Here is a 27,316-nt window from a genome sequence, read left to right on the forward strand (position 1 = left end):
TTAGTGTCTTGTATCTACATGCTGATACAGTTGGCATCTTGACCATAATACTTATCTCTAGAAACAAGAAATTATTTCATTATTCTAATTAATGCATATAGAAATACAGATTTCACACCTACTCCTTTGGGATCTTTGCATGTTACCATGTTAGTGTTTTGGCTTAGGAGACAGAATATTCCTAAGAAAGTCTGCCAAGATCACTCTATGACAGAGTATTTTAGTAAAGTTCAGTTTTAACAAGAAATGTCAACACCTGTAAATTATTACACTCTCTAGTGAGGACAGAGGAGAAGTACCCATTGTAAGCATCGTTCATTTAAAAATATATATTTTTCATGTTAAAAAATGTGCAATCTGAACTTATGCATAACTAGACGAATCAAAATTAAGCAAAAAGCACTTTCAAAGTCCCTTGATGCCATTGTCAAGCCATTATTCTATACTTCAGTATGTAATAAATCCAACTCTCTTATGAACTTCAATTTCTGCTGCTTGAACGGAAAAAAACAAATGAGAAGCAGAGGGCTTTTTTCTCTGTTTTTCCTTCTCGGTGCAAGAACATAAATCAATAAAAACAATAATAAGACCTCAGAAATTATGGATTATATATTGAAATCCATAAAATATGGCAAATCAAATCTTTCCAACTTTGATCAAATAATTTTCAGAGGTAGGAAATCTCATTTCTAAACCACAGCTCACTCTTAAGGTGATCTTGGTCAGCGTTACTTGGCATTCCACATCCTCAAGGGCTAGAGAAAAAAAACAATGCAATGGCAAAGAACTTGAAATTGCATCAGAATTAAATCTCTGAGAGCTCGCTTATGAACTCTGTTGTTAGTCATGGAGAGGAATAAGGTCCTTTTGTGATGACTGCCTGCACTCACAAGCATCATGGAGGCAGTGGGGACGTGAAAAAGGATGCAATAGCTGTCAATACATTTTTATACCCTTTCCCTTATATAATTTATATAATCAGGAATATAATTTTGCCATCATTCCTGTGATTTCTCTCCATGTGCCAGACATTACTGTTGTGGATAAATGTTGTGCAGCAAAGGGTATTGCTTGCCAGGCTTCTTCTTTGATGGCTGAGTGGGAAGCAGACACTGAGATGCCATCTTTAGACTGACACAAAAGCACAGGCCAGCTTCTAACCTTGCATGGGATAAGGCAGGTAAAAGATATAAATGAACACATTAGGGGTCCTTTTCTTCCCGGGCATGCCTTTGCCTGAACGCAGCAATTCAGAGGCTACAGTTCATCCTTTAGTTGATGTCTTCCACCTTGTTCCCCAGAATTAAGTAGAGCCAACTCACCCTCTCACAACCCACCTTAAAAACTCTTGCAAGTCCAAAGTCTGCCACTTTGTAAACGCTGTGTTCACCAACAAGGACGTTCCTGGCTGCAAGATCCCGATGGATATAGTTCTGAGATTCAAGGTAAGCCATCCCAGAAGCCACCTGAGCAGCCATGTCTACTTGATGTGGCAGGAAGATTTGGGAGCCTGCATCTTCTATTTAAAAAGAAAATTATAAGGTTAACATAATGCTCACAGTATTCACATGTAAATAACATAAGAGCTGACTGGTTCAAACAGCCAACATAAATCAACTAAACTGTGTAGTACAATTAAAGTAACAGCTAGACCAAATGACAGAGGGTAGTGAATGACACTACTTAAAGTCATGCAGCTATTCTTATGATGACTGAGTAACAATGCCTGTCCCGTTTTCTCTAAAAAAGTAGATACTAAATGCAGCAGCTGATCTAGACCTGGAAGGAGATCTGACATAGTCTAAAGTAAAAGGCATTTATCTCCTCGTAGTAATGATGTTTGCCTTTCTGACAAGTGTATAACCGGTTCCAAACTGTGAGTAAGAGTTAATGTCAATACTCACTGGGTGTAACCAAAGCTGACTGAAGATGGAAAAGCACAAAATTATGCTGGTTCTCTCTTCTCCAATGATTCTTACTAGGAAGTATACCATCTGATCTCAAGTGTAACTCTAATTGTCACTTTCCAGTCCACTTGAGTGTTTCATGCTGTTATCTCTGTTGCTGCTACTCAAGAGTAGGACTCCTTGAGCAGCTTTCAAGCTGCCTGATTCTCTTAAGCAATGTACATGCCATTCTCACCACTGTAAGATCAGCAAGTCCCAGAAACAGAGATTGGGCAATCAAAGATCAGCTGTCCAAACAAAGTAGTAAAACTTTGAGCAGAGCAACTTGCCTCCACAAATGAAGAAAAGAGCCTTAGGGCCATGAAAAACTGCAGCCATAACTAATAAGACAGGTACCAAAGAAAAGTCATTGGGGTATAACACATTAGAAGTCGAATTCAGGGCCTTTGTGGCATTTTGGGGACAGCTGACCTCCTCATAGCGAAGAATTTATACCCCAAGGTAATCCAGGCAAGCCAAATTCAAACATTACTGTCACCCAAATCCAAAAGCTGCTCCACTGAAGCATGAGTGCCTGCCTACCTCTGTAGCCTCTAATACTCAAAACAGTTTCAACTTTATGTTTCAGAACCATAACCTTATCGAAAAGCTGAGTGTTCACTGCTAGGTTTATTGGCAATTCTCCTTTCTCATTGAGAATGGTGACTTTTCCTGTCTGTGTCTGTGTTAAAGAAATAACACTTTTGTAGCTGGCAGTATTCTGCTGCTTATTTTGAATTGATTTGTAGTGAAAGTGTGTCTTAGTGTTGTTTTGCATAGCCTATTTCAGTTCTGGCATTTTATCTGACCTAGCCTTGCAATCACGCCTTATGAAGAGTGTGAAATTTCATTGTTTACTAATCTATTCTGCAATCTGCAGGCCTTGAATTTCCGGCTCATCTGGATGTTCTGAGATGAATAGGTAAAAGAAATGAGTGTTAAATGATTAAATTTGCCCTGTAGGTGTATTGTCCTACTTCCTTTTGGAGGCTAAACCCATTGTCATGATAATCCAGCACTAAGATTATTTACTTCTTTTGTTGACTCAGAAAGTCTTTTCCTCTCCCACACATCTGTTTAATAGCTGCCTTGACTTTTAAAAGAGAGAGGGAGAAAAATCAGGCTATGTGAAAATCCGTGGCTTAACCATCAAGAAAATCCATCATCAGGCCACGGAAAAATACCACACTCTGAAGTGTTGCAGTTCTGATAACTGGCAGACATCAACATTTATTATTCAGCTTGCTGGACAAAGATATAAATCTGCAAAAGATCCTTATGTTGCTTGTAATCAGAAAATAACTAAATACATAAAAGTACCTTGAATGAGTACCTGGGTTTTAGAAACTAGCTTATGTGACTCAGCTAAAAATCCCTCTCTCCTTGTTCCCTTTCACACTGCTCCTTTATCTGCACAGGCTATGAAGTACCTCCTGGTGAAAGCAGACAAGGTTGCAGCCAGACTTGAACACAGGTTTGTCATTGCTCTGCTGATGCTCCAGGCTGGCCTGATACCAGCTTGCTCCGAGAGGCAGAACAGAGCAATGTCACAGCAAAAAAGGATGACTCACATGCCTTATGTTTAATGAGCTGCTTCAGTGCAGAATAGGAGACAGAGCTGCCAAGCCATCCCTGTCTTACTCCCTGCAGAACACACAGGTGCACCGTGTTAAAGGACAAAGATGAGATCCACCTCTAATGGTCGAGTTGCAGCTCAAAGAGTATTTCTTCCATTGGGGCCTGCTTGGGATCCCAGACCAGGCTGACCTACTGCCTTTAGCTTGTGGGCTGAGGGGGCAGAAGAGGCCACCGTTGCCCTGGCTGCTGCAGTTTCTTGGAGGGTTTCTCTTGTGAGCTGGTTCTGCGCTGATGCTGTTCTGTAGCTAAAGAAGGGAAAGCTGAAAGGAGGAGCCTCAGCTGATCAGGAGCTGCAAACTGTGCAAAGAGATGAAGCATGAGACTCTTTGGGACCTGAAGTGCAAATCATGTATGGTTGTTGCACAACTATAGTCTCTGACTATACCTCTACATTCCCAGCTTGGGCCAGCCAAAGCACGCAAGTTTAAGCACAGCATTGCATTAGTACAACTACGAAGGTTTCCAGATCAGAGCCAGGTCCCATCTGGCTGGTTCAGAGCAGGTTGGAAGGGTTTACAGCTGTACTCATATGGGTATACATATGCTTTAGTTTGTTTTAAAGTGTTTTAAAGGAGGAAATATTACAACAAAAAAAACAAAGTTGATATAACTTCCACACTCAAAACCAGCCACTACTGGTGAATTTATAAAACCTTCCTGTGGCTTATTCTTTATCCTATAAAGAAAATTTTATGCCTCCATGTCCCTTTTTACTAATATTTTTTGACAAAACTATCACCCTTATATGAAAAATTTGTTAGAAAAAATATTAAAGAAGGCTTAGGATCTGCACCCTGTTCTAAGCAATAAACCACAATATCTCATATAGGAAAGACAGGAAAATATTCTCATTGACAGATGTCTGACAATAAATAAATAAATAAATAAATAAATAAGCAGCACTTTCTCCAGTTGAGAGCATTGCCTCCATTATAATTCACCGAACTTCAAGAGTGCATCCCCACCAGAACAAGTCCCAGGTCTATCAGAATTGATAAAAACACTCATACATTTATGACAATTTCATTCACATCCAATAGTAACAAAAAGTTTTCAGATGCATTTTTCTCATACCGGTGGCAGTTCAGTAAGCCTGCATAGCGGTGTTCATCAAGAAGTATCCCGATCCTGTACATTCTCAGGGTGCACAGGCAATTCACATGCCCATCATTATTAAGTAGCTGTCATTATGGTGGAATGTGATAGTCACTATGCATGAAATATTAGGAATGTTTAAAGCTGGAAAAACACAATATGCATTTCTAGGAGGGGAAATTTAATCAAAGAATGATCGCTAGACTTTCCCTCTGTTCTAGTTTGCCATATTTATCCATAGTGCACACAGAGACAGCCGCATTTTGGAAATGTTTTCCTGGTTCCTGCAGTGGCTGAGTCTCAAGAATGCTTATCAGGAGCTGTACACTGACTGCCAGCCAACACATATCACTTCCAGTCACAGAGCTCTACACAAGCTTCAAATCTCTTTCCTTATTACTCTCCCTGATAGCATTGACTTTTCTCTGACCAGTACCTATCAAAGCACCCAGATCTCTGCTTCCACCTCTTAGTTCTGTTTATCCCGTTATGCATAGGCTGTCAGACAAGGAGAGATACTACTAGGCTGGGTTTCAACCGGCCATTTTGACGGTTATCCCGACAGCTGCCTGGAAACCTACTGACTTTCCACATTCTCTCTGATGCAGGGCTATAGGAATGAGAGCTTCGGCAAAGATCAGGCTGCATACATTCACTGCCCAGAGCAAGGGCAGCTGCTGTGCATATGCTGGCAACTCATCTACACACAGGCTGCAGCGCTGATGTGTCCTGGACATGTTGTACTCAGTGCACAAACAGGCCAGTTTTCACCTCTGCAATAGCTGTGACTCATCCTGGTTTTCTCAGAGCTATTCCTCCGGGGCAATAAACCTTTTCATGTGCAGCAACCATTTCCTGATGTGCCAGCACCTTTCAATTAGAGAAGCAGCAATCTGCACACAAAGGCACCAAAGAAAGACAAGAATTTAAAGGAAATTTGTGCCTTGTTACATCTGGCCACTAAATGCCAACAAACCTAAATGATCTGGCCCAAGTTTCTTGCAGCCCCTCTCTGCACAGCTCCTGGTGGGGCTGTCCCGCTACCAGAGATTTCTTTCGCTGTAATCAACCCTGGACTGAGCCTCACTTAAAAAATGGTTCCACAGAGAAGATGGGGGAAGGCTTGTGTCATGGCAAATACTGTCTGTGGTATTTCACAGGACTTTGCCTTATGGGCTGGGGACAGAGAAGAAATTTATCAAGACAATCACAATGAACATTTTGTCTTCAAGAGATCGTTACAGCTTTAGAGATATTTAGCATCTCAGAGACATCTGCTAAACTGAAAATGGGTAACAGCACTAGAATCAAGCATTTCTCAATAGCGGGGGTGAACTTAAAGTGCAGTCATTATGCTAGTCTGTTCCAGGCTGTACAACTTTATTTTTAATTATTATTTGCCTTCAAAAGAGCACTTTGAAGTGCTGTTGAGATAAAAGCCCTGATGCAACAAATTCACAGTGAAAGGCTATCCCTGCCTAGCAATAGATTTCAAAGCTGTTAAGTACATTTTGTGGAAGTGCCTCTATTTCATGTCAAATATGATGACCTATCCTTCTGTATACTTATATTTTTATTCTGTCAGTGTATGTTCCCATCTACTCATAGAACTGTGTGGAAAAATGTAGGTCATTATAAGGCAAGAGTCAAGCTATGAATGTGATTCTGTCCTACTTCTCAAATACTTTGGGATGTCAAAAATTCATAAACCACTTTCCTCTTTTCTCATCCCCACACACAACAGATAATGTAGCTTTTATATTAAATCAGAGTGTTGTACTTCTATCCTTTCTGTTAGTGTATTTACCAAACTGACAGCTGTGGCACCCTGTGAAATAAGTTTATAGTCGCTTGCTTACTTTGAAGGTATTCTAGAAGACTTCCATATCTCATCAGCTCAGTAATAATATAAATTGGGTCCTCCAAAGTACAAACAGCATAAAGCTGTATAAGCTTTGGATGTCTCAAGTTCTTCATTATTTGTGCTTCCCTCAGAAAGTCCTTTGGATCCATTGAACCTGAAACAACAGCATATAACAAAACATAAGCTGAGGTTATTAAAAGCCTTCCTACCAGCCTGGCAGTCTTAAGGGAATAACTGAGACTGTTTTCTGTCTTTCAAAGTACATTAGCATCACAAATCTTCACAGTTCCCACAGAAAACAGACAGTGCGGCTGAAATAAATGGTTAATGAGTGAAACATGCCAGTTGTGCAGGGACAGAGAACTTATGTGTTCCAACTACCAGAAACATAAAGGTGAAAATTAACCTCCCTCAGGCCTCCCCCAGGCTGAAAAAAGTGAGGCTAGACCGTTAACTGATATAATTTAAGCAAACAATTATGTTACCACTGGTTAACAAAATGGCTAGAAACTGAGGTAAGAGTGCATAGGTAATGAACATAAAATTTCTGACAGAAAAACAGTGCTGCAGTAAGAATTTGTTGCACTATTTTTTCTGTTTCAGCAACAGAAGTCTGAAAGCACTGAAATCACTTTAGCATATAAGGAATGGATGTGTGCATTTTATATGCATAAATACAAATAACTATTTGTGTGCACAGATGTAACAGTAATTTTACACTCCCTTGAATGCAGAGTATCTTAACAGCTAACGATCCCAACTTTGAAAATGTTATATAAGGTCATAATATCTCGAGTTCTATACATATATATATTAATATATTAATATATCCATATATTCATATAGTCATATAACCATATAGTCATACAATCATACAGTCATATACGTATACATGTATTCATATACATGTATTCATCTGTGTGACTCAATTCATAAACTGTGTCAAAGAAACAATAGAGAAATGGCACAGGGAGCTGAAGATGGTGGCAAATTTAGCATTAGAGCTCATACGTCCTAAGAGGGGACTAACTAGAAAAAAACCATGCACAAATAAGGAGGAAAAGCTTTCTCTATGGATGATCCAGTAGTGATCAGATATTCTCAGATGTTTGAGGAAGATGGTAAATAAACATCTACTTCACAATACTTGTTATAAACAAATGTGAAATTATACAACTATTCAAATGTTTCCTTCCTCCCATATCAAAATAGTTTCATTAAGAAAAGATTACAGTGAAGGTTCTGGGGAGAAAAAGATCTACCCAAGTCTAGTCTGCTCTATGCCATGTTTAAAAACAAGCTGTTTTCTTAGTGTAAGCAGACTGAACCATTTGCGAAGCCAAGGCTGCAAGAGTAAGTCTTTATGTTTTTTTAACATTAGGAAACCGACAAGGTTCATTTGGGAGTTTGGCTCTGTTCCAAACATGGATGTTTAATTGAAGTGAAATGCTGGGAGGATGCTAAATGGCTCAGCAATAAAACTCCACCAGAAAATCTGTTCTACAGAGTGAACTGGCAAATCAGCCTGGGCCACCTTCACTCAACACCTGCCTTGAATGCCACCTCCTGAAAAGTGCTCCAATGTATTTCCCAAAACACAGCAATGATGTACATCAATGCAAGAGGAATGACTCAGAAATGCTTCTGACACAAACTTTATGAAAAAATAGCCACTTGACATTGCATCTTGTGAGAGCAAAGATTATTGGAAGGGACAGGTGCTCCTCTCCCCCATGTCCTCATACTTTCCTTGGCAATCCCACAGGGTCCAGTTTGACAATATTTTATAGGATGCCATTAGGAGAGATGGTGAAAGACAACGGATTTCCGTACCATCAATAAGTGGATAGCAGCCAATAATACATCACTTCAGCAGGTACAGGTAATACCCATTTCCTTTTGTCACTGTCAGAGGAAAGCGGGGCCCACATGAAAAGTAAATGACTCATACTTGGACGGGATAAAGCAGAGATTATGACAGTCAGGTGGAAAAGCACCAAATATCTGTAATGCTAACATTATGTCCTTTTCCTGTTTAGAGCAGGACAATCTTTACATTGTTATTTGAACTTTCCACCAATCCCAGATTTCAAAGAAAAGCCTAGGGTTATCTTTATAAGGTTTGGATTCACTTTGATAATGATTTAATATTGTGGTCCATTTGCTTACCTTTTTAAAGATATATGCATTTGTCATGGAAATCATCCTAAAGTCTACAGAGAAGCTGTCTGGTGTGAGGTATTCTGCCTCCAAAGGTAAATCTATAAGCATGACTAGCGATTTAGCATTGGTGGCAAAATTTGACATGTTGTTCCTAAAAAGGACAAACTATTTGCTAGCTTGGGGTCTACCAAATCTGTACGAGGTTTAAGAAGGCCAAGTGCCAGGTCCTGCACTTGGGTCACAACAAGCCCATGCAACGCTACAGGCTTGGGGAGGAGTGGCTGGAGAGCTGCCCGGTGAAAAAGGACCTGGGGGTGCTGGTTGACAGCCGGCTGAACATGAACTGGCAGTGTGCCCAGGTGGCCAAGAAGGCCAACAGCATCCTGGCCTGTATCAGAACTAGTGTGGCCAGCAGGAGCAGGGAAGTGATTGTGCTCCTGTACTCGGCACTGGTGAGGCCGCACCTCGAATCCTGTGTTCAGTTTTGGGCCCCTCACTACAAGAAGGGCATTGAGGTGCTCGAGCGTGTCCAGAGAAGGGCAATGAAGCTGGTGAGGGGTCTGGAGCACAAGTCTTATGAGGAGCGGCTGAGGGAACTGGGGTTGTTCAGTCTGGAGAAGAGGAGGCTGAGGGGAGACATTATCGCTCTCTACAACTACCTGAAAGGGGGTTGTGGTGACGAGGGTGTTGGTCTCTTCTCCCAAGTAACTAGCAACAGAACGAGAATAAATGGCCTCAAGTTGTGCCAAGGGAGGTTTAGACTGGGTATTAGGAAAAATTTCTTTCCTGGGAGAGTGGTCAAGCATTGGAACAGGCTGCCCAGGGAGGTGGTGGAGTCACCATCACTGGAGGTGTTCAAAAAACATGTGGACATGGCACTTTGGGACATGGTTTAGTGGGCATGGTGATGTTGGGTTGATGGTTGGACTTGATGATCTTGAAGGTCTTTTCCAGCCTTAATGAATCTGTGAATCTGTGAAATCACCTGCCTTCTATGGATCATTATTACAGGATTTCTTCACACAGTTTAATTGTGCTATAAACTTCTTCCAACAAACTGAAATCAAGCACCACTTTTTTCACATATGAAAACTTCCAATAAATTGATCGGGAGGGAGGTATTCTGTTAGCTGAATAACAGCAAATCATTCTTTACTCTGTAAAAGTAATTAATAATAATAATAATCATAACAAACCAGTGAAAAAGATCATGAAGTATTTCCTGCATATTTTAAAGGGTGTTAAAAAAAAAAGTGGCTTTATTAGTGTTTTGTCTAAGATTGGGTTTTAACAACTAGAGAAGCAAAGTACAACTGTCTAAGAACAAGCAAACATGCTTGTTAGTGATTAGATAAAGCCTGTCACAACAGTGGCACGGAAATTAAAATACACTTCTTTGAGGAAGTTTATATAAATGAAATACATAAAATTTTTGTCACGTGGACTTAAAATAACTGGGTTTTTTTCATTTGTAGTTGAATTACATGTGTTTATAATGAAGTAGAAGTTTTCAACTGTAAGTGGTAAAGAAAGTATGAGCAGCAGATTAAGTAGAAATCACTTGATCAAAAACCAGCTACTTAAGCCTTTACTCAAACAACATATATCCCTTGTGTGAGATACCAGTTTGGGAGTAGATTGAGCAGTATCTGAAGGAAATGTGGGTATTATAATTTGTTTTTTGAATGAAAAATATTTTTGTAAATATCAAAGTCTTCTTAAGAACAAAATGTTGGGATATATTTCTTTGATGCATTCTATGATGTGCTGCTTTGCCAGAAATCACCTCTACTTCAAGCCTACTTAAAGCAGGCATATCAGTTCTGATTACTTTCTTCTGAAAATATTTTGTTCTAGAACTGAGGAAGTGTCACATTATAAGATAGGTGCTGATAATTTGGAAATTAGTTAGAAAGAAAGGTTAGTTATGTCTATGTAGTTTCCACTGGCCTAAATGTAGGTGGTCCTTAAATATTTGACAAATCCCTCCAGAGACCCTTTGTATACAACTTTCAATAAACCTTCCCAAATGACTTCAAAGTAACCTTGTACTTCAGAGCAACCTTGTCTTCTGAATAACTTTATACAAAATGAACTTATGTACAGAGTACATTGAGCATATACTGTGATCTTCTGCATAAGTTTATGCATAATAAAGAAGTAGCATTAAAAACTACAAGTTCTTTGTTACACAGAGACTGAGTATAAACTACTCACATTAACAGGAGAATGAGATAGGTATCTGCCAACCCTTAGGCAGCTTTCTCACCATATGGAAGTGAACTTAAAAGTTAGTGTATGGTTATAGACTCCTAAAAAAAAACCTGCTTGGGCAGCTTCCATGCAAAGAGAGAAGCTTGGGAGTTGCTTTACAATATGACAACAAATGCAACCATCAACTTGAACAGGCATAAGGAACTTTCTCAGATACAATTAATTGGTGATGATAGATGTCTGCTTTACATGCTGACAGTTGGAGAAGTAAGCTAGCTGAGACAACAGGTTCTAGAGAATCTATCACACAGCATAGGACAAAGTGCAAATCCCTGCTGCAATGATTTCCACTTAAATAGAAAAAACAGTGCCTCAATGAGGAAATAAAAACAGAAATGTGAAATGACATGTTCAGAGGCCTACAGTAAGACAGTGCAGAGCCGAGAATAGAAACAGCAACTGCTGGCTTCTAGACCGTTTTCCTATCTGCTGATCCTTACACCTCTTTGATGATTGTGGGTCAACAACTCAAAAGTAAGAGATGTCGCTTAAGGCAAAGATGTTCTTATGTTTTTTTCATTCACACATCCATCACTATTTTTTTTTTTGCTGGTACAATGCCACAGATGTCTCCAAAGTAGAGTCAAACACGAGTGCACAAATGACAGAATTATCTGAATGAAGGCATCACATTCCTATTGCTTTTTGTTTATAGTCACAGTGGTCAACAGATTGGTTCAACAAGATCTATAGTTCTGCACCTTCTAGCCTAGGAGCTGTACATTTTAATCACTGTGACCTAGAAATACTAATGTGCATCCAGCTTTTAAACCCAGCTGGAGTGTCTTCAATGCACTGCTGAAATATTTAAGCAACTCACTGCCAGAAGCTTGAAGAAGGCTGCCATTGGCTCATGCAATGCTGTTCTTCCACACAGGATGGATGGTTCATGATTATGCACCTGTATATTCCCTGTGGAAAATTTGTTCTTCATAGTGCAGAGGACACAGTAACAAATCCACACTGCTCAGTTTTTTTACCTGATGCCTAAAGTAATCGTGTACTCAGTCACAGCCCTATAAAGTTAAGAACTTATGTTTCCTTTATATTAGGGTTACTGCATAAGATAAGGGGTTTTATAGACATCTGAAAATGCATTCATGGGATTCTCCTTTGAATGAGTATTATTTTTAATGTAAACACTAATTTGGGACAGCATATAGGAGAGTATTAAAACAAGACTGCATAACCAGAGGGCAAGTAGAGAATGAAATCCATCATGGACATCCTGGGGAGCACCAAACAGAAAAAGTAGGAAAGTAGAAACTCTTCAGCTTCTCTGCAGCACAAAAAACAAAACAAAACAAACCAAAAAACTCCTGTTCCGCTGTCATTTTTCATCTGGATCAGGTCCTACGTTGGACATAGCAGGGAGCACAGTATGAACAATTGGACAGAAGATCAAAGAAGAGGGAAACTCAAATCTTTGTCTCTTTAGGATTATTGCAGAGGAGATGTAGCAGCAACCATGGCTTGATAAGATGTCTTGCCAGTGCAGGGATCTCCTCTTCCCATGCCATTCTCCCCTGGATGTTTGTGGGATGAGCAATAAGGGAGGGAATTAAAATTGCCAGAAACAATGAGGGGAGAAGGGAAAGAGGGGAAGGGGACAGAAGAGAAAAGAGAAACAAAGAAGAGTAGGAGATGGAAGGACATGACCACCATCCATATCCTCCGCAATGAAGGACACTGTCCCAGGGGACAAAATGCTACAGTTCAACCTCTGAATATAACACCAGGAAGTGGTGAGATGACACAGAAAGCTGGTACTAATTAAAGGATCAAGATTTATGATTTCTAGCATAATGGCAACCTGTCTCACGCTCACAAATGAGGTTTAAGATACAAAAACTTCTAAATATTGTTGTATTAATGAAAGTTATTAAAGATAATACTTGGTATTACTTTAACCAAAAGACTTTAATTATGAGTTTTCAGACTCTTCCTGCAAGGTTAATAGAAAACTTGTATAAATACAAAGATTGCAAGCTAATCATTCTGACATTTTGAAGGTCTCCATAATCCACCACTGGTTCTGAAAAAGTCTTGAAAGAGTGAAGAGGGGAAAATTGATTCTGAATCAATACATTTCATCTTCTGATGTTTTTGATAGTGAAGTGTTGAACATTCTGTTTAGAGATGGACAACAAACTGTTAGCAAAAACAAGAATTCGTTGAAAAAGGATGGTTCAGTAAACCTGAAAACATCTCTTGTTGAGTTCTTTTTCCTGCAAAGTCTCCCTTATGGTCCAGAAAGGCTCTGTGTGGAGCCCTGTTGTCCATAGCCAGGAGACTGCAAACTCCAAACTCTGAAACCAGTTAAACTAGATGCTCCATTGTCATAAAGACAGTGGGTGAAATGACACTCCACGAGGTTCATCAGAAGATGGACATTTCCCATATCCTTCTTAGGAACCCAGATCCCTCTGTAGTTCTTGGTCAGAGGGCTCCCAGGCTGACAAGTTTAAGATCTCAGAGGCTCTACCAACTTGATATTTTCGTCAGTTTTGTTACTGTTGTAAATTCTGTGGAATTATAGAACACTGCTTGTAGCTGGATTCACCTTCTCCAAATGTAGGCAATTATTCAGGCACCTAGATCTGAGTTAGTTGTCCAGACTTTACAATCAATGGAAAGAAACATGCTTTAATAGCACGTTATCTTTTCATTGCAACATATATTTCTAATCTATATTATGATTTATCTGACAAGTAAGTGCTTATTTTTTCTCACTAATTATTAAAAAAACCCAATACATCTAAGATGTTAGATGCCTAAAAATAGGAAAAATGTAGCTAGTATGCTACACATCAATGTTTCTGAAAGAAACACTTGCGAAATTTCCAGTTTGTGTGCAATATCTGAAAAATTTGCTCTCACTCCAAATTGGAATGGAAATAGATTTCTGAATACCATAATTACTCACAGGTCAGGAGTCACACACTTGCATCAAATGAGAACTGGCTCTAGGAAAAGTCCAGCACTGCCACCTCACCAGAATTCTGGGAATTTTTTTTTTTGCTACAGGTTAAAAGGTCATCTACCTAAACACAATCATTTTAAGCATTTTAACTGCAATAGCTAGAAATTAGTGTAAGTCCGGAAAAAATACCTGAGAAATGAGGATAGTACCATATAACAAAAAACTATATTTAGCCTTTCTACAGGCAGCTGAAAATTGGCTTAACTCTCTCTGTATGTACCTCCAGAATGCAAAGAAAAAACTACGCATACGAGGACACTTTTATTTTATTACAAGAAGACATAACAAGAGTTAAAGAGAAGATATCAGGTAAATCCAGATGAGGAATTAGGCCCACATTCTTACAGGCATAGTGATATACCTTTGATACAAACTGTAAAAGACAGCAGAGAAATTCTCTCTGTGCCTCCATCTCAGGACTAGAAGACTCTTAGTTATTATACAGTCAAGAACAAGCTGTGTTTTGATTAAATATAAATAATCTATCTCAGCAAAGGGGTGAAATGTAATGGCATATAGCAGCAAATTATTCAGACTACACATGATCTAGGACAGATATACACTGCAAAAAAAATGCTCAACAAAAAACCTCAAACTAGCAGAAATCCCTTCTGGCCTTCATGCCTATAAAAATATGATGTATTGATTGCATTATGCTCTTCTATATTGCTGGCTATGTGATTACCTTAGTTGATTAACCTGCTCCTGCTTGGAAATGAGAGCATGGTTCCATGTTACAATTTCTCTGGTGGTAAAGCCACTTTAACAGAACCCTCTCTATCTTGATCCCCTATATTTGCCAGATCACTTCCAATTCATCACACCTCTCTGTTGTTCTGATGACTTTCTTCTCCAGTAGATCTACACTGTAAAGCAGCTTAGCAAAAAGACTTTGCTTTAAAGCACGCTCCCACATTCATTTAGATCTTTGAGCCAAGAAAGAGGAGAGGATCGTTTTACAATGTGTTACATTTGAAGCCTGAAATACTGCTTATGCGAATATTGGAAGCTTCAATCATCAACATGTAAGATGATGCATTTCTTGATTACTTGTGAACTACTATGTTTGCCATTCACTTATCATCTTTATATTATGATGAATAAAATTACCAGACCTAGCCTTTGTTGTAATTTTATTAATACCAAGCTAAGCATTTATTACTCAGATTAGGGTTATTGGGGTTTTTCTTTAATTATTGTAATGTCATTCCTCATGAGTAACAATGAGAAGAAGCTATGGAAAACCAATGTGTTAACTGATTACATTAAGGCACTCCAGATGGTGAAAAACATTGTGTAGAAGAGGAAAATTCCCTAGAGAAGTATACTACAAGGTTAAATGCTTCCATTGAGACTGTTTAAAGTATTTTTATAGAACAAGATAGTTCACAAAGTACAGTGTTAAGAGATTTGGTATTACCTATATAAATTATCAAGTTGGCTTTGAGAATCAAAGTCTTCATTCTGAGCATCACTAAGTGCAATGCACAACTTCCTTATCACAGTACTAGATCACCACCTCTCCACTACCCAAACATTACATCCAGGTGGGGCTTGTGTCTGCCCTAACCCAATAGAACCCACTGTGAACTCAATGAGAAACTACTGTTGACCTTAACAGGAGGCAGACTAGAGTGAGAGACGGAAGAAGTGTTGATTAATCAAGCCCTTTTTCCCAGCTGAACTATGATACTACAAAAAGTATCACAGTTGAAGGGGCTACTTCCTCTGTACTCTGCTAGTCGGCATGTAATAACAAGTGAGCAGTGAATATTATGTTTATTCCAGTGTAAAATTTAATTTTTAGCTAACAAACCTATTGAAGAATTTTATGTGATCAGTTTTTACTGGTTTATAATCTTCTGTAAGTGCATTCTTAGGACACCCTATTATTATAAAAGACAAAAAACTTCTTTTCCTCCTCATGTCACTCTAGAAGTATTGTGCTCTCTGTGTGCTTTTTCAGCAAGATATTAAAAGGGTAATGAATTGAACAACAGTCAAAGAACAGGTCTCCACACATCAGTTTGGCCTTAAACACACTAAAATCTGTTTATAAACTAATATAACGTTAACTAACTCTTCCCTTTCTTCAAGTATAGTATTAGTAGCAGTCATTCAGCTACTAATTCAACATCAAAAAGAAAAAAAAAAATAAGAGAGAAGGTAAATTGCAGCTGGAACTTTCCACTAGCGTTTCATGTATTTCTGGGTAGTCTTGTCAATTCTAACTGAATCCATTATTAAAATAGAAGTTTGTTTCATGGAGAACTGATAATATATACTGTTCCCATTATACAGAAGGAAAAGCTGAATGAGATTTTGGAAATTAGTTATTAAGAGAATGATATGAAATATGATTAAAATAGATTCCAATTTTTGCATATGCAATAGAAGATAAATGTCAGCTCCACTTCCCTGCTAAAGAAAATTAGTACAAATACATGCACTGCAATTTGTTCAAAATCTAATTATTTTGTTTCATGAGAAACAAATATTTTCCTGAAGTGCTAATTGCCACATTCTTTCTTAAAGAGGAAAGAAAACACAATTTCTAAAAGAAAATTTAATGTCACAAAAATTTAAGACAGCTTAGTCTTGTTCTTCATTTCAGCTTCATTAGTTTCCTTCTTTAAATGTTTTTATGAGATTTCACACTTCAGTCTTCTGCAATAAAACAGAATTGTCCAGATGTTGCATTAAATCACTAAAGGCAAGTAAATGCAGATGGAAATATTGGTTCTTGTCATATGGAGAAGAAAGGCAAGCATCATACCGGGCTGTTTAAACAGAGGTCTAGCATGTCAGAAACGTGAAGCAAATGCCTCTCTTTACACTCTAGACTTGTTCTTCCTTTTAGCATTCTACTTGGAAAAAAATATGGCTACTACCTCGAAACAGCACAGTGAAGATGTTCTGAAAACAACGGGACATCTGAAACATCCAAGCTACACAAAGAATCTGCTTGAGCTGTTGAACTTAAAGAAGTGAACACCAAAGAGGAACGTGATAACAGATTTCCAGTATGTATAAGACTGCTGCAAAGAGGAAGAAAATAATAGGTACTCTTCAGTCATTGTGTATAAGGCAAGAGGTAATGGGCTTGTACTTTGGAATGAAAGATTCAGGTTAGACACAAGGAGAAGACAACTGGTTTCAGACTTGTGATTTTAGAAGTCATTAAAAATAGGCAGATGGATCCCTGTCACAGGGCCATTGTACAAAATTGCTTGTATGGAATTGAATGACTACATTTCATCTGTAGGTGAAGTAATGGATTTACTACTAGTTTGTTGTCTGTAGTACTTCTAGTGATTAGATGCTATATTATAATTCTTTTGGTAATACAAAATATGTACTATGTTAAGTTTGTATTTAAGAAGTGATTTAATCTTAACATCAATTAACATAAACTTTCTCAAAGTTTTTGATACACAACATTAATATCAAATATTTGCATATAATCTAGGCTTGTTACTAATACAGATTTTAACATTTTTCTTAATTATTTTTCATTAATTTCAAGCAATTTGTGCATTTTAAATTGACAACATAAAATATCTGCCAGCAGATGGCAAGAACCACGCAGATAAGAAAGGTAGCCTGGATGATATATGTGTTTTTTAAAAAGAGATAACAATATAATGAGTTGTGGTTAATTGAAAAAATTTGTGTTGGGCATTAATGATCATGTTTCAGGGAGCAGAACAGATTCAAATCTTTGATTCAGAAGAACAGCTAAATATACTTGAGCCCTACTTGAATGGTTTCCTGAACAGGGAGGAATTTAAGCATGTATTTTAGGGCTATCTTGTATCAGTATATTATTTGTGTTGTGGGACTCACAAATTGAAAGCAAATAAGAACCTTCTTTTCTTTGCTTAACTCAAAGTAGAAGAAATGTTCAGACTAAAGACCTTCTATAATTTGTGTGAAAAACAACATACTTTTTTCAGTGAACTGATGCATGTCTCTACTGATGAGTAAATGCAGAAACCATCTTGAAATATCTTTGTCCATTTCCCTTTCCTAAGACAGTATACACCAAATCTATAGCGATGGGCCTTGCTGGGGTTACCTTTTTATGCAATACAGATGTTGAACAAGAAAGTGTTCAGCTCATATAGAAACAGAAGATTGTATAAAACTGTCATTCAAAATGCTAAAGAATAGCTGGACTTGTGCTTTATTAACCTTCATGTTTAAGTGCATGGATTTTAAGAATGGTTGCATATATGGACACTCTCTCTTTTGAGTAGCATTAAAAAATAAAGGAGTACCCTTGGTAGCATTTCACATTATTAGCATTTAAGAGTAGTTCACATACCTGGTTTTAATGTTTTGATTGCCACAGGGGTGGTATTATTCCACAGTCCTTCCCATACCTCACCAAACTGACCGGATCCTAGTTTTTTCAACAATTTCAGAGATTGTCGGTCTATCTCCCACTGATCAACAGTTTTATATGACAAATCAAATGTAGTAGGAATCTGTACCTGGTAAAAGAAAATTAATAATACAGTAATTGTGATTTCTAATATTTTTGCAACAGCATACACAAGTCATTGTTAACTATGTCATGTCATGTTGCAACGGATATAAATAATTTTTCCTTAGAATACACACACGTGATAAAGTGAGCTGAGAACATAAAATACAGCCCACGTCTTGGGTACTTCTTGTTAGAAATAAGAAATACTCTAAAGAAAATATGCTGCCATTAAAAGTAAAAATTAGAAACCATCCCTCTAGCAAGCTTTTTGAACACTGATGTATTGCTTGCCTGAACCTTGTGGTTTTGTCTCAGTAATTACTTATGGACAGCTAGAGTTATGAAGTTGGAGATTTCGTCTCCATATACATTTATAAAAAGGTATTCATTTAGCATATTTTCTCCTCCAGCCATACAATGATTTGTTCAAAATGGCATGGTATTTTATTATTAGCATGTCAGCTTCATGACTGAAATTGTAGTGCTACCCAGAACTTCCCGAAAATAAGCAGATCGTCAACATTTTGAAATGGTAGAAGCACATCTGGGGTTAACACCTTCTGACTAATATCTGATGAGTTAGCTAACAAGAAATATGTTGCACAATGTAGAGTCTGCTCTTACCTTGAGGCATGGCTTTCCAAGCACCACACAGAGGCCATCGCTGTTCTTACTGTAATAGTCAACAAACTCATTCAGAGTTTTAAAAGTTTTCCTTCTGCTTAGGAAAAAGCCTCCTTCATCCAACTTTCTGATCCTGTAGTGTTTCACAGACGCACCATCAAAAACTAGGAAGATTTAAATATATTAAGTTTCCAGGAACTATAACAGTGGTACAATGTACCTTATGGCCAAACCATCGTAATGTTCCTAAATGTATTTGTGAGGAACTTAATAAAATAAGTTATTTTAGTTTCAAAGATGACAACTATAAAAAAACCTCTTTCAAACCAAAGCCCACTGTTTAGATAGCCTAACACATCTAGTATATTGGTCTTCAGCCATTCAGGTTTGGAGATTCTTGCTTGCACCATACGAACTGATGCAAAAATACATAAATACACCTTCTGTGAGGCAGCTCATATTTTCCATCTTTTAAGAAACCAAAACCAGCCGGGAGCATCTAATTCACAGTAATCATTTAATTAGTTTTTAATATTTCATTTATGTGAAATAAACTGTGTTAACATTCCAAATAGCAGCTTCTGGGCTGGCAGGCATTTTAGAGCAAGCAGATATACCCTCCACATGGCCATGATTCTCTGAAAAGCACTTCACACCTTCCATGGGTTTTATTGAGTTTTATGCATGTTTGGAATATGTAAGAAACAGGCCAATAATGCTCTGTTTTGAGTAGCTGATGACTCCCTTTCCATTGAAATGTGTTTTATTCTAATTTGTTCTTTCTTAATCAAAAAGACTTTCCTTTCACCTCCTGTAGGTTATTTACCTGCATGTGTTGACACCCAAAGTGTCCTTCCCTGTGACCATCAGAGCACTCTTTAGAGGTGTCAAAAAGGAGGCTGGGCCACTGCATGCTGGGGCTAGACCTGGAATAGCAGCAGGCCAGAGATGAACAAAAAAATGCAGTGTCACTCACTTAGTACGTTATCTAAGGAATATCGGGCTTGCAATTGCCATTTCTGGTGGCTCTGTCATATATGGCTTAGAGTAGTGGTCTCCAAAGCAGAGAGCATGCAACCCAGGGACTGTGCAAGACAATCCATTGAGGTGTGGGAAAGAAGTATTTTTTGTACCATTAATAAGTAAAATAAAATAAATATTTTAAAAATACTGTTTATCTCATCTTTATCTCATCCTTTTTAAATTTTTTTTAGCATATGTTCTATAATGTACATAGTCTATCAGTACAGTAGTACATGCATATAATTTACAAATAAATAAAAAACTAAACATATATTGGGGGTAAATGTTCTAAAATCTTTTTACTGGTAGGGGTGCAAAATCAAAAAAGTTTGGAGATCACTGGCTTAGAGATCTCCTTTATAAAGGAATACCAGCAGTAGCAATGGCAGGCTGCACGCCAGCAGAGAGGGCAGTTCTGAAGAGATGGAAGGGCGTGTAGTCTCTCACATTTATCATGACACTCCATCACTCTCCATTTCCAATGGGCAATGGAGAGCCTCTGTTACATACTGAAGGGTAACTGATTTACTCCTGTCAGAGGGGTATCCCACCCTGCATTTAATGAAACAACACTGTGCTTTTCCGTGATGAGTGAGGCGAGAGCTCTCAAGGGGAGGAGGATGTTCCAGCTGCCATCCTGGTCGTCATCACCCAACATTACACCTTTCCAACAAGCCAGGTGGCTCCTTCCACACCAATAGATTTGGAAGACTACCATTACTGTCCTCTTCCAGGACCCTCATGCAAGATGAAAGCCTGAAAAGCAAAAGGGAGGCATAGGGGAAAGGCCTTCTGCTGTTTACCTCCAGTATACCTTTTAGTAGCCAAAATTCCAGCAAACATATTCAATTTAGTCATGTTGACTAGTGGTTACTCTTAGTTAAATAATTGAATGGAAACATTTTTCAATCCTAGAAGCAGACTCAGTCTGTCACATTGGAAAATGTCATTACCTAAAAAATTTTTATTGCTCTCCCCTGGAGATATTATAGCTGACAGTTCCTTTATATTGTAACACAGCATGAATTTTGGTAATCACTTTGGTTATACTAACAGAAGAATACACAGCTACATATTGTATGTAGGAAAAAATATAGAAAATTATGGGTTGCATGCAATTGATATAAAGTATAATTTCTCTCACCATTTAAGTGATCAAGTTAAAAAGAAAAATCTTTCCTTCCTCAAGTCCTGTCATGTATGATCACATTTTTTTCTACCGTACTGTGCGATTGTCACCCGAGGCCACCAGGGGGAATACAGGAGCTGTTGAAAATATTAGGGGATTTTACATCTGCCCCAGGAAATATTTCAAGAGAGCTGATTTATCAACTTACAAATCTGCATGAGGACCAGAAGTAAGAATATTTGTAAATATAACTCTATAGTATAAAGATCATTACATCACACTTTTCAAATGCCACTTATTTTTAATTTAACACCTCATATCACAGAATCACAGAATCACAGAATCACTAGGTTGGAAAGGACCTTTAAGATCATCAAGTCCAACCATTAATCCAGAACCACCATGTCCCCTAAACCATGTCCTGAAGCGCCACATCCACACATTTTTTGAACACTTCCAGGGATGGCGACTCCACCACCTCCCTGGGCAGCCTGTTCCAATGCCTGACCACCCTCTCAGTGAAGAAATTTTTCCTAATATCCAATCTAAACCTCCCCTGGCGCAACTTGAGGCCATTTCCTCTTGTCCTATCACTAGTTACTTGGGAGAAGAGACCAACACCCTCATCGCCACAACCCCCTTTCAGGTAGTTGTAGAGAGCGATAAGGTCTCCCCTCAGCCTCCTCTTCTCCAGACTAAACAACCCCAGTTCCCTCAGCCGCTCCTCATAAGACATGTGCTCCAGACCCCTCACCAGCTTCGTTGCCCTTCTCTGGACACGCTCCAGCACCTCAACATCCTTCTTGTAGTGAGGGGCCCAAAACTGAACGCAGTATTCAAGGTGCGGCCTCACCAGTGCCGAGTACAGGGGCACAATCACCTCCCTACTCCTGCTGGCCACACTATTCCTGATACAGGCCAGGACGCTGTTGGCCTTCTTGGCCACCTGGGCACACTGCCGGCTCATATTCAGCCGGCTGTCAACCAGCACCCCCAGGTCCCTTTCCGCCAGGCTGCTCTCCAGCCACTCCTCCCCAAGCCTGTAGCATTGCATGGGGTTGTTGTGGCCAAAGTGCAGGACCCTGCACTTGGCCTTATTAAACCTCATACAGTTGGCCTCTGCCCATCGATCCAGCCTGTCCAGATCCCTCTGCAGAGCCCTCCTACCCTCCAGCAGATCAACACTCCCACCCAGCTTGGTGTCATCTGCAAACTTACTGAGGGAGCACTCAATTCCCTCATCCAGATCATCTATAAAGATATTGAACAAGACTGGTCCCAGAACCGAGCCCTGGGGAACACCACTCGTGACCGGCTGCCAGCCGGATTTAACGCCATTCACCACAACTCTCTGGGCTCGGCCATCCAGCCAGTTCCTCACCCAGCGAAGAGTAAACCCGTCTAAGCCACGAGCCGCCAGTTTCTCCAGGAGAATGCTGTGGGAGACGCTGTCAAAGGCTTTACTAAAGTCCAGGTAGACAACGTCCACAGCCTTTCCCTCATCCACTAGGCGGGTCACCTGGTCATAGAAGGAGATCAGGTTGGTCAAGCAGGACCTGCCTTTCATGAACCCATGCTGGCTGGGCCTGATCCTTTGGCTGTTCTGCAGATGCCCTGTGAGCACTCTCAAAACCAACCGCTCCATAATCTTCCCTGGAACAGAGGTCAGGCTGACAGGCCTGTAGTTCCCAGGATCCTCCTTCCGGCCTTTCTTGTAGACAGGCGTCACATTGGCAAGCCAATATTTAGTTGTTTTTTTTAAATTATAAAATGCATGTATATTTTTGTGATGTGTTATTTGGAAAAGGGGCTGAAGCAAAAGGAAGGAGAGTAATTCAGTAACAACAGACTGCAAATGTGATGACTTTTCCAAAGTTCACTGTAAAGTGCATCTGGCCCAATGAATCGCTATTTATGAATAAAAGGCCAACATGATGACTGTGTTAATCCAGTCTCAGTTGCATATCACAATTGATAGCACTTTGACTACCTGCTTTATTTAGTAGCAGTATTGTAACTATTACTTGTGAAGAGCTGATGTTAATGCAAGAGTTGGTTTGAAAGATGCGCTCTAATTTCTTAAATGAGCCTTGCATGAAGCCTTATGATTGGCAGTATCCAGGTCAGGCAGTGACGTGTGTGGAGAAGCTGAAAAAATCTCTGCGTTGATACCGTCTCTTCTTGTGATCAGCACCTGAGACGAGCTCAGTATTTGTCAGGGGGCTGTTTACTTGTACCCCAGGGCTAAGTCTGGCTTTGCAAGTCCTGCACCGCACATTCGTAGCGCTACAGCATGGCGCGGCTCCTCCGCCCGATGTGACACAGGGCGCGCATCATGCAAGGAGGAGCTAGCCATAACCTCCTCCATGCTCCCAGCCATCCCTACGTCCAGCCAGGCTGCTAACCAGGACGGGATTGCAACTTCAGCTTCACACAGCTTGACAGCAGCTGGGTTTGAAGACTGCGGTGGTTTTCTCCTCCACTTGCCCTTCCAAAAAAATCACCACTCTCCATTAGATTTCTTCACGGGTTTGGTTTAACAGAAGCATTGTCCTCTCTTTGATTCCCATCTTCGTAAGGCTGGGCCATGCAGGTGTAGATTTTGTCACCCCAAGGATGAGAATAAAATAACTTACTACTCCTTTCCCAGGGCAGCAAAATTCGATTTTATAGTGGCATAAACAGGGTCGACACCTTCCCCAAAGGAATCGCCGAGACACTAAGGCACCCTCACCGCCAGTGTGCCGGCACCGCTCCTGCCACCGCTCCTGCCGCGCTGCCGGCGGGAGCTGCCTGGCCTCCACGCCCAGGGTGGGTGTGGGAGGAGGGTGGCCTTTGAGATCACCCTCACCAGCACAGAACAGGTGCAGGGGCTGCTCCGAAATCGTTCTCCTGCTATGGCCCTCATTTTGCCACTCCCATCAGTCTGCTGCCTTAAACAATTACCTATTTTTTCCTATGCTGAAAACCAGTTTGGCGTAGAGGAAACCACACAATCCTTTTTAGGAGGAGGGAAAAATACTGGAAGAAAACACAAACCATTTACACTGCCATTTAATGCAATCAGTCTTTCAGATACCATTATTCAGTGAGGGAGGAAGCAGAGAGCCTCCTGCTATCATTGGCAATGACACTCAATTAAGCTGAGCACATCTAAATTATGGCTTTTAATTAAAAAGAGGCAAAGTCTAAGATGGTACCAACATGTTTAAAATTTAATACGTTTCACACCAGATGCTGGAGTCATCAACATAAAAATCTGTCGACAACATGTGCATTTTTAAAATGGGAAAATCTATTTTTAAAATGTCAAACATTTTAAAATGATAGCAACATATCTCAGTGGCCTATCTGGTTTGATGTGCTTTCCATTTAACCATTCACAGCTGAGAAAAACCTTTCTGAACACAACTTTTTGGTTTGAATTTAAATAGTCATTTATCATCTAAATCTTACAAAGTGTGTATTCCCATCAAGGGAAAAGTGTCATTTTAATGAAAAGTAGGATTTATTTCTTTTTCTTTTGTTTTTTCCTAAGGAGATCCATTTGTCTTCCTCATTAACATTGTCTCTTATGCATTGCACATATGAGTATAAAATCAAGCATGAAAGTCATAAAATCAGTTCATGGGTACTTGGGTAAAAATCTCTCTTCTATTTCTTCCTCTTTAGCTTTATTACACTTAGGTGTTAGGCTGGACAGAGGGTTACAATATTTTCTTAAAGACCTTAATTCTGATAGTCATTGCCATCTACTCTGGAGTGAAACCAAAACAGCAGTAGCAGGTAGAACAAACCCAACCAGTCCTACAGAGGATGGGAGTTTGGGGGTCTATTCTTTCTGCACTGAAAAACAATTGGAAACAGAAATTAGGGATATATTCCAAAATACCAGGCTGTGACTTCTTCCTTGTCAGTGTATCAGCTGCCATGGAGATGGAAGCCATCTGAGACCTCTTAAAAGAAATACTCCTGAATCAGTATTCCTCCAGAAAGCCCTGCTTTTCTGCCTCATCTTTGAGTGTCTCATAACTCCTTCTGAAGGAACAAAGAGGAGAGTCAGAAGAATTGCCGCCTTCATAGCATCTGGTGGACTAAACAACCTTCTTTACAACTAATTCTCCTCACAGTACAATCCACTTCATCATTTGCTTTAGAATTCACCAGATCTCCCAAAAGTAGACGTAAGTAATGAGATTATGGACATACAATGTCTGGACCATTATGTATACTATTAGGTTGGAAGCAAAAAGCTTGCACAACACAAACAGACGCCGTTCAGTCAAGCCTACTGAGTAAGCAGCAAATAATATTTAGCTCTTCAGGATGAAGTAGCATGTCGAGGTTAAATTACATGCAAGTCTGGGAAGCTGCTAAAAGCACTAGCAGCAGTAGTAAATGATGTCATTAACACTCACCGTCTGCTGACTGCTTCAGAATTTATTCTTTTTCTTTGCCTAAAAGATCACAAACATGTAATAAATCTGAGATGACACATATATACATGCATACATGCTCAGAGGACAACCCATGTTCGTGCATGAAGGAGAGCTGGCTCCTGTAGCTGGAGCCTTGCCTCCACGTATATTAAGTCCTTCAGTGCCACTCTTCCCTTCCTTCGGGAAACAAACCAGCATGGAAGAAATCCACACTCACAGTTTCATATCTTGCTATTACAAGCCATCATCAAATCTCCTGTTCCCAAGTAAACTTATAGAGAAACCTGAAAAATGTCTACCACAAAGCTTTTATAACCGAATCAAATATACCAAATAAGGTAGCACATAGTTTCTATCCATGGTTTGTAAGGAAAAAATTAAACAGTGTCATCAAAGGATGTTCTCATCCTACCACACATGCTGGCCTAATATTTATTTTCAGTCTCTTGGATTTTTCTCTCTAGTACTTCATAGTTTAAATAAAGTCCTGCGCCTTGCTGTTAGAGAAGTAGTCAGGATGCAGGGTGAAGAATTAAGTTTTTTAATCTTTCCTAGAAGGCTACAGCTGGAGAATAATAAAAAGAAATTGCATTTCCACCCCTAGGTGCACCAGCACAAGATTTTTCATTGATTTTTACTAAGGTGTCATGTATTCAAGTGCCAGTATTAAGCAGATAATACAGGCCTATCTATCCTTCCCTGCATAACAGCACTCTCTTATCAGTCTAGCCCAGTCCTTGGATGAAATCAGTTCACTGGTGAAGAACACTTGAAGGAAGCTGAAACCATGTACGACAGGGATAAGTTGGCATATAGAGGGAAAGCATTTTGAAAGGTCTGCAGCTATAATACAATCTTTGGTTAAAAAGGTGCACACAGAGGGGTCAGTTCTGTCACAGTTTGGGAGTAGTCTGATTCCTTGCTGATGTTAGTTTTCTTATCAGCGTTTCTTGGCAAGAACAAACTTCCTTGAGGTCAAACTGAAGACTATGGAATGAACTCTCCCAGAACTGTAAACATATTTATTTCATAAACTTCCCTGTATTTCACTCCACAGGCAACATATATTTCTTTGTCTTGGCAATGAAAAGCAATCCCATTACCACAAGTCATTGCACGTCTATACCCTTTCCTTATGATTCAGAAAGAGAAACCAAGAATGTGTCAAAAGTTCATTAAGCTGCTTAATGCGTTTCTGTGTAATGCTCAGAAGATGACTGACACATAAACAACCAGGCAGAAGGGGAGTCAATATGAAAGAATCTGGTTATACACAAGACGCCTCATTTTACTGACGTAATCCTGCACATGACAACTTACGGTTTGTTCAGAAACATCAAGTCTGCACTGGCATATGGAACTATATAGGTAGAGCACATTAGAAAGTTTGGGTGTATAGCCTTGTTGTCTCGGGGACAACATTATGCTCTTGGCTCACACTTGTAAGACAAGTTTGGTAAAAAAAGGTCAGGGAAAACAACCAATGAAAGCCATGTTTACTATCTAATACAGCAAATATCTATGACATGAAAAATATGACATGTCGAGTAAGTAAAATTATTATCAAATAAGTGTCCTTATTTGATAGTCTCTCGGATTCAAATAAAGCACTTTAAATACATTTCAAAATCCATCATCATCATAAA

General features: G+C 39.3%; 1 protein-coding gene across 1 annotated transcript in view; it reads right to left on the reverse strand.

The window, feature by feature from the left end:
* Nucleotides 1–27,316, reverse strand: part of FRK (fyn related Src family tyrosine kinase) — a gene marked incomplete at both ends in the record, with an annotated part of 51,848 nt that overhangs the window by 3,070 nt on the left and 21,462 nt on the right. Inside the window, 4 exons of the mRNA XM_081998526.1 lie at nt 1,338–1,519; nt 6,539–6,697; nt 18,291–18,459; nt 19,080–19,243. Of these exons, the coding sequence (XP_081854652.1) occupies nt 1,338–1,519; nt 6,539–6,697; nt 18,291–18,459; nt 19,080–19,243 (674 nt within the window). The remainder of the gene's footprint in view (nt 1–1,337; nt 1,520–6,538; nt 6,698–18,290; nt 18,460–19,079; nt 19,244–27,316) is intronic.

This window comes from Phaethon aethereus, assembly GCF_964289735.1.
Source record: "Phaethon aethereus genome assembly, chromosome: 3".
In the NCBI taxonomy this organism is placed as follows: domain Eukaryota; kingdom Metazoa; phylum Chordata; class Aves; order Phaethontiformes; family Phaethontidae; genus Phaethon; species Phaethon aethereus.